Below are 6,998 nucleotides of genomic sequence, written 5' to 3' on the forward strand. Positions count from 1 at the left end.
CTACTAGCCTTGGTTTAGCAAGGTGCTACCAAAGATTTTCTAATAAGGGAAGAAGTTCCACTCTCGTTACTTCCGGCTTCTGAACTGGTTGCAGTTCCACCAGAGTTCCATATAGGGGGCGCTCACAGGCCAGTGCAGAATGAATGGGACTCTATGGAGCTATACCCCTCAAAATCCACTTTTCTCAGGATATCATTTTTTGTCTAGTAATTTGAATGTTGCATTCGAAAGGGGAGGTTAAGAAAATACACACTGCTGGGTGTTAGATTTTTTTAAAGTGGCTTTTTTGTTCTAAAAAGCCTTTTAAAATGTCAATGACGTCATACACATATACGGCCAGAGACAGTGCTTTACGGCAAGCTCTGAGTCGCTTCCTTTGTTCTCTCGAAGCATCGACAACACAGCTGACAGGTTAGCCTCTCCCTGTCAATACACGTGCTAGAAAGAGGTTTGCTAATGTTTTAAAGACCACGCCGAAATATTCACTCTGACATTCTGGTTCTGCTTTGGATGCCGTCAAGTGGGATCTCCGATCGTAATCAGTCCTTCACTGACCAATCAGCATTCATTAGCAGAATGCTAGCGTGTTATGGGCAACAACGACTCAACCTGTAAGAAATCGAAAGGACACAAGTACTCGTTCAGTCAACTTTTGACCTATAATCCATGTTGAACTTGCAAAAACTACAATCAAATCTGAGATTTCTCAACGACAATCAGGCGAAAGAGACAAATTTAGCCGTCTAGCTCCATAGAGTCCCATTCATTTAGCACTGGACCGCGATCAACCCCCAGTGGAACTCTGGTGGAACTGCAACCAAATTCGGTACAATTCGGCTGAATAGGAAGTGGAACGGCTTTCCGTAGATAGGCTTTGGTGCTACTGAACAAGACATTTTTAGGCGACCAAAATGCCCAGGCCAGAGATATAGACAGTATATAAGAAGGCCAGAGCCTATCACTCTGTGCAAGGCTATTTAATGTACACCCCTGACACTTTCCTGATTGACAGGTCGGTGTGTAGCCACGCCCTAAATCATGCCCTGCTTTGTTGTCCATTTTAAAATAAATTATAGGCTAATTTTCAAAATAATTATGCTGTATTGAAAAAGACTTGAAACTAGTGAATGAGAAACTAGCTAGGAAAATGTTTACTAATGTAATAAATCAAGTGAGAAGTAGGGTCATTGTCTCATAGACTACTCTTTGTAATCCGACTTCTTTTTGGAGCCAGTGGAGTTCATAGACAGTAAAATAGTGGTGGACTTGCCCCCTGCTGGAAATTAGAGTGCAGGGAATGGTGGTCCATATAAACAAAACACCCTCTTAAAATTAGCCTACTGTATTGGATGAGTCAGTTATATTACTATTTGAGCCACAACTGGTAAAGATGCAGATGGGAAACTAGAATGACTGGCGTGAAACACATTTAACACATCCTCACTTTTGCATTCCTTATTATGGCTTACCAAATCCCAATAGCTTTTCTGTCACCATGCATCTGGGAGTTTGATTCGGTGATGCCAAAACTACATAGTAAACATTTTCCATATACAAGGGTAAGCAAAAATCACAACACATCAGGGTTGCCAAGTCAGTAAAAGTACCATAATCTTAATGAAGTCTTTGCCACCGGTTGACAGTGAGAGCAAATGCATTACGGGAACCTGCTGTCATACAAGCTAAAACCTGTCCATAGAGGTAAGAACAGGATGACTACCATTATGTGTGTATGAATGCTAAACAACAATCATAAATGCATACACATACATGCAATCTTACAAAAAAAAACAATGAGCCTGTATGGCAGCCAAGCAATGACTGATTTACTCCTCCAGCCATCCCCCAGGTCAATGTGCAGGATCCACTAGACACAAAGACATTGATCAAGAAAATAGGCAAGTGTGGCAAAGATCTAGCCTGACTTCTAGGCTAGCAAAGGTCACCAATAAGGGGGAATTTAAAGGGGAAAAAATGACACCACCTAGGGAATTGCACCCTAGGAAATACTATGTGAACATTGATTAATTGAAACTGGAGAGAAAGGCACACAGGTCCTTTACTGATGAGGCAGAGGCATGTTTCAAAATATATCAAATGTTTTTATTTCCAATGACAAATCAAAATAGGCAGAGGCTTAAACTGCTGAAAGGGTTAAACACACTTACTAAAATGGTGGGGTGGATATAATTGTGATTTATTGCAATACTGTTAGATAGCAATCTTTAAAAGAATGTTTAAGAATTAAGCCCAAAATAACCCATAAACTAACCAAGTAGATGCCACTTGTGGAGAGGCAGTGTTCCGGTGTGCCACCGCTACTCACCTCAAGTGCAACACAGCAAATCACAGGAATCCCCACAGCAAAACGGTGCAGTCTATATCCTGTCCCTGTGCAATTACTCACAAAACAGTGAAGGAACCTCACCACGGGTGCCTAGCCTCCAAACAAGATGGCAACCTGCTCTGAAATAAATAAACTAAATACAAAAATAATCAAAACAAATATACAGTAACCCACTTAGTTAAAGAAAACTCACAAAAAGCCAATTTAGGGGCAGTACAATAAAAAGGCAAATTAAACCTAAATGAACAAGCTAAAAGACAAAAAAATAAGAACCGAAGGGCAAAACAATACACAATTAGGGCAAAACAGAACTTAACCAAACATCAAAACTAAGAAATGGACAAAACACCATATGGGCAAAACAGCAGTAATTAAAAGGAAAGAGGAACCTGGAAAGGAGGGGAAAAGTATAATTCACCAGGCTCAACTTCACTATATTAAAATGCCATTAAAAAACATTAACTTACTCACCACCACTAAGATGGGACATTAAAGGGAACAAAATCACTTTCCCAGGGCAGGAGCAACAAGAGTCTCCTGGTAGCCGTTTTTAATTTTTGTTTTATATCAGAAAAAAATGGGACGTAGAAATAAGCGCTGAAAATATGTAGAAGAAAAATTTTACAATTTAAAACGTTGGAAAAAGCAAAAACAAACTGTAAAAAAAAGGCGTCAAAAACGTTGAAAAAGAAAGTGTTTTTTTCAAGATTGACGGTACACAATACAATACATGGATTTGACATAGAAATGTGCCTTTCACATAGATGAGGGCAACAAACACTAGCCTACGGCCACAGCAGGGACACATCTGGAAGCAGAGAGAGGAGAAAGGAGCACAGGTGACTAGCCTAGCCCTGATTAGGGGGTTGGCCATGGGAGGGGTCAGGCCAAGGCTGCATTCAGGTCCACACAGGGAAGTCTTCGCAACTACACAAGCATCAATAGAAGCACATACAATAGCCTTACTATTATAACTAACCTTATTTTAGGTGAAATTAACAATCCTCCAAAAATGTTGCCTGGTTCTAGCCACAACATAAGAGTTTAGATATACAACTGGGACCCTCAGGTTGTCATACACTTTTAAAAATCAATGAATAGCTCAAATATGCTGATGCATAGAGATTTCTACTGTTTGCTTTTAAACTTTAACCAATTCCTCATCTCATGATCCCACTGTGTGCTGATTTGTTTCAGAATGAAACAAGGAAGGACAGGTCTCAAATCAAGGTACCAGCGCTTCCCTTCCCATGAGGAGAGGGCTAACAATACCAAAGTGGGAGATGTCCAGCTTTGAGCAGAGGACTGGGGTAACCTGCCTTCAAGGTAAGAGCTAGCCCCTCCCTGCTGTCCTCTCCTTTCACCTCCACCTCCTCCATTTCCATGTGTGGCCTTCCAAACCTTAATTCAAACCATCATGACGCATTAACTGCTTTAGGATTAGTGTGTTTAACACATCTGAGCTGAGATTATTCTTACAGTACACCGTCATCTTTCCATTCTTCATTTTTGTATGTTTTATTTTTTATTTTTACTTAAATGGTAAATCACTGTTTGTAAATCAGGTGGACAGCTGCACTGAATCTGCAGAGGCTGCCTGTGACATTTAGTCCCAGCTGGTGAACTGTACCATTAAAACCCTGGGGCTTATTTCCACAGCACGGCCCAGCTTCATGCAATGTGTCTCAGTTAAGAGACTGTCTGTGTTTCATAAGAACATCTCAACACTTTTACTGCTGCCCTGTTTGTTATAACAAAGAGCTGAATTAGTCACAATATGTCCCGCCAACTCTCACCTGAAACGAGTCCGACTTACTGCCGAGAACCCGGACACAGCTCTCGCTTTGGTCGTACAGAGATTGGATGGCCCTGAGAAGGGACCCCCTCACCCTGTACTCCCGCAGCACCTCCCACAGTATCTCCCGGGGCACCCGGTCATACGCCTTCTCCAGATCCACAAAATACATGTAGACTGGTTGGGCATACTCCGCCAGGGCTGCGCTTTGTCACCAATCCTGTTTGTAGTATTTATGGACAGGGTATCGAGGCGTAGTCGGGGTGGAGAGGGGTTGCAGTTCGGTGGGCTGGGGATCTCATCGCTGCTTTTTACAGATGATGTGGTCCTGATGGCATCATCGGCCTGTGACCTTCAGCACTCACTGGATCGGTTCGCAGCCGAGTGTGAAGTGGCTGGGATGAGGATCAGCACCTCTAAATCGGAGGCCATGGTTCTCAGCAGGAAACCGATGGAGTGCCTTCTCCAGGTAGGGAATGAGTCCTTACCCCAAGTGAAGGAGTTCAAGTACCTTGGGGTCTTGTTCGCGAGTGAGGGGACAATGGGGCGGGAGATTGGTCGGAGAATCGGCACAGCAGGTGCGGTATTACATTCAATTTATCGCACCGTTGTGACGAAAAGAGAGCTGAGCCAGAAGGCAAAGCTCTCAATCTACCGGTCAGTTTTTGTTCCTACCCTCACCTATGGTCATGAAGGCTGGGTCATGACCGAAAGAACAAGATCCAGGGTACAAGCGGCCGAAATGGGTTTCCTCAGGAGGGTAGCTGGCGTCTCCCTTAGAGATAGGGTGAGAAGCTCAGTTATCCGTGAGGAGCTCGGAGTAGAGCCGCTGCTCCTTTGCGTCGAAAGGAGCCAGTTGAGGTGGTTCGGGCATCTGGTAAGGATGCCCCCTGGGCGCCTCCCTAGGGAGGTGTTCCAGGCACGTCCAGCTGGGAGGAGGCCTCGGGGGAGACCCAGGACTAGGTGGAGGGATTATATCTCCAACCTGGCCTGGGAACGCCTCGGGATCCCCCAGTCGGAGCTGGTTAATGTGGCCCGGGAAAGGGAAGTTTGGGGTCCCCTGCTGGAGCTGCTACCCCCGCGACCCGACCCCGGATAAACGGATGAAGATGGATGGATGGATGGATGTCCCGCCAGTTGAAGAATAATCTACCTCACAACAAGTAACTGTACAGCGATTTTAGTTTGGTAAAAATATCCCTAATGTAGCGACTTCTTTGCAACCTCCATAAGCCGCCGAGAGGCTGAGTCAGGGAACAATCACCTGTATGACACGGCGTTTGAATAATTCAGATCCACTCCGTGATATGCTTTCAAAGATTTATTGTTCATTTGAAAGTTGGAAAAATATTAAGAAACAAAATCCAGTTGCCTGAAAAATACTGCATAAAGGTGAACGTGGATGTGGTGAAACTTGCGATGAAACTGCGATAAAACTTGCGGTCAACAGAAAATGCAAAAACACAAACTCACCCCCTCTATAGCCTCAGCCATGCAGGTGCACAGGTGCATAAATAGACTGATTATTGTCAGATCAACCCCCATGACGTCCTACATTACATATTAGGTGAAAACTATAAACCATAAACAAACATAATATACATGGCTCCTATACCTAATGTTTGCACTTTTTTGCAAAAAATGCTGCACATTTATTTGGTATTAGGAGTTTTGGTTTAATCAGCATTGTTGTTCCTCCTTATGCCCACTTTGTGTCTGCACTGACAGCTCCAAGTCCCTGTCCCCTATCAAGATTGATCATACGCCAGTGGACGACCCGTCCCTGAAGGTGCAACACCATGAAGTTACTGAAGATGAGCAGCTGTCCTCATGTCTCTCCAGCAGGTCAATGTACTATTTTGGGAATTTTCTTGTTTTGCTTTTATTAGTCAGCACAGTAGAGAGTGGAGCAGAAATGGTGTGCAAGTACAAGTACATGGTCAGTGTATCATATTCCTAAGCCACCAGGATGATCTATGTTGCTTTACTTTGTGACTATCTTACAGATCGATATATAGATGATAGATATTTTAGTGTACTTTGTACTTTGGCCGACTGAACGTAATCACCATCCCAAGAACCACGCTGATTATTTGTCTTTTCTTTTAAAAGGATCTCTTCCCATTCAGAAGTTCTGACTTCTCTTTCTGTCCTCAGGTATCCTGTGTGTTGCAGACCAGTGCCATGGACTCAGTTAGCTGGCGTTGAGCTACTATCTCCTGAGTGATGAGCTCCTGCTTGCCCTCTCCTCTGAAAAACACATCCACTTAGAGCACCTACGCATTGCAGACACACTTTCACACCATCAAACCATCAAAAGAACCAGCTGGGAGGCTTTGGTCCGACACTCACCCAAGGTCAACATCGTCATTTATTTCTTCCTTATATGAGGAGTTTGAGCAATTATTCTGCCAGGAGACTCCCGTCACCTACCTGTACTTTGGCCGGGCAGTTACTAAAGAGATGCTGGGCCGTGTTGGACTGAACTGCCTTTGGCCTTCAGCTTACTAGAAGGTGGGTAATTTCTAAAGCTGTCACTTCTATTTTTACCTAAATTTGATGTAAGACTGAAAATGTTTTCTCACTTAAAACATTGGCAGATTGATTTCTGTCTGGCTATCTTGTGAGCACTCAGCTTTCTCTCTATGCATTGATATTGTGATGTGAAATCTTTGATGTAGTAGGTTCCTTCCATCTGTGAAGGACAGTCTGAATTTACCGTCACTCACTGCAACCTTTCAACCATTGTGTGTAAAGGATGTGGATCTGCCATCTGCTGGTTGCTTATTTTAAAAGCATCACACTTCATCATTTTTTTCTGAACAGCATCTCCCACAATATCATCAGTGTACGTTG

At 43.5% G+C, this 6,998-nt stretch overlaps 1 protein-coding gene across 1 annotated transcript; it reads left to right on the forward strand.

Annotated features, from left to right (window-relative positions):
* Positions 1 to 3,111: 3,111 nt before the first annotated feature.
* Positions 3,112 to 6,750, forward strand: fbxl3l (F-box and leucine-rich repeat protein 3, like). Its single transcript, XM_078261459.1, is given in 7 exon segments — positions 3,112 to 3,186; positions 3,545 to 3,577; positions 3,913 to 4,029; positions 5,827 to 5,933; positions 5,935 to 5,987; positions 6,300 to 6,528; positions 6,530 to 6,750. Coding segments are annotated over 7 exon segments (738 nt in total). The 3' UTR covers positions 6,654 to 6,750.
* The last annotated feature ends 248 nt before the right edge of the window (positions 6,751 to 6,998 follow it).

The sequence above is a fragment of the Sander vitreus genome, chromosome 10 (assembly GCF_031162955.1).
Source record: "Sander vitreus isolate 19-12246 chromosome 10, sanVit1, whole genome shotgun sequence".
NCBI classification, from domain to species: Eukaryota; Metazoa; Chordata; class Actinopteri; order Perciformes; family Percidae; genus Sander; species Sander vitreus.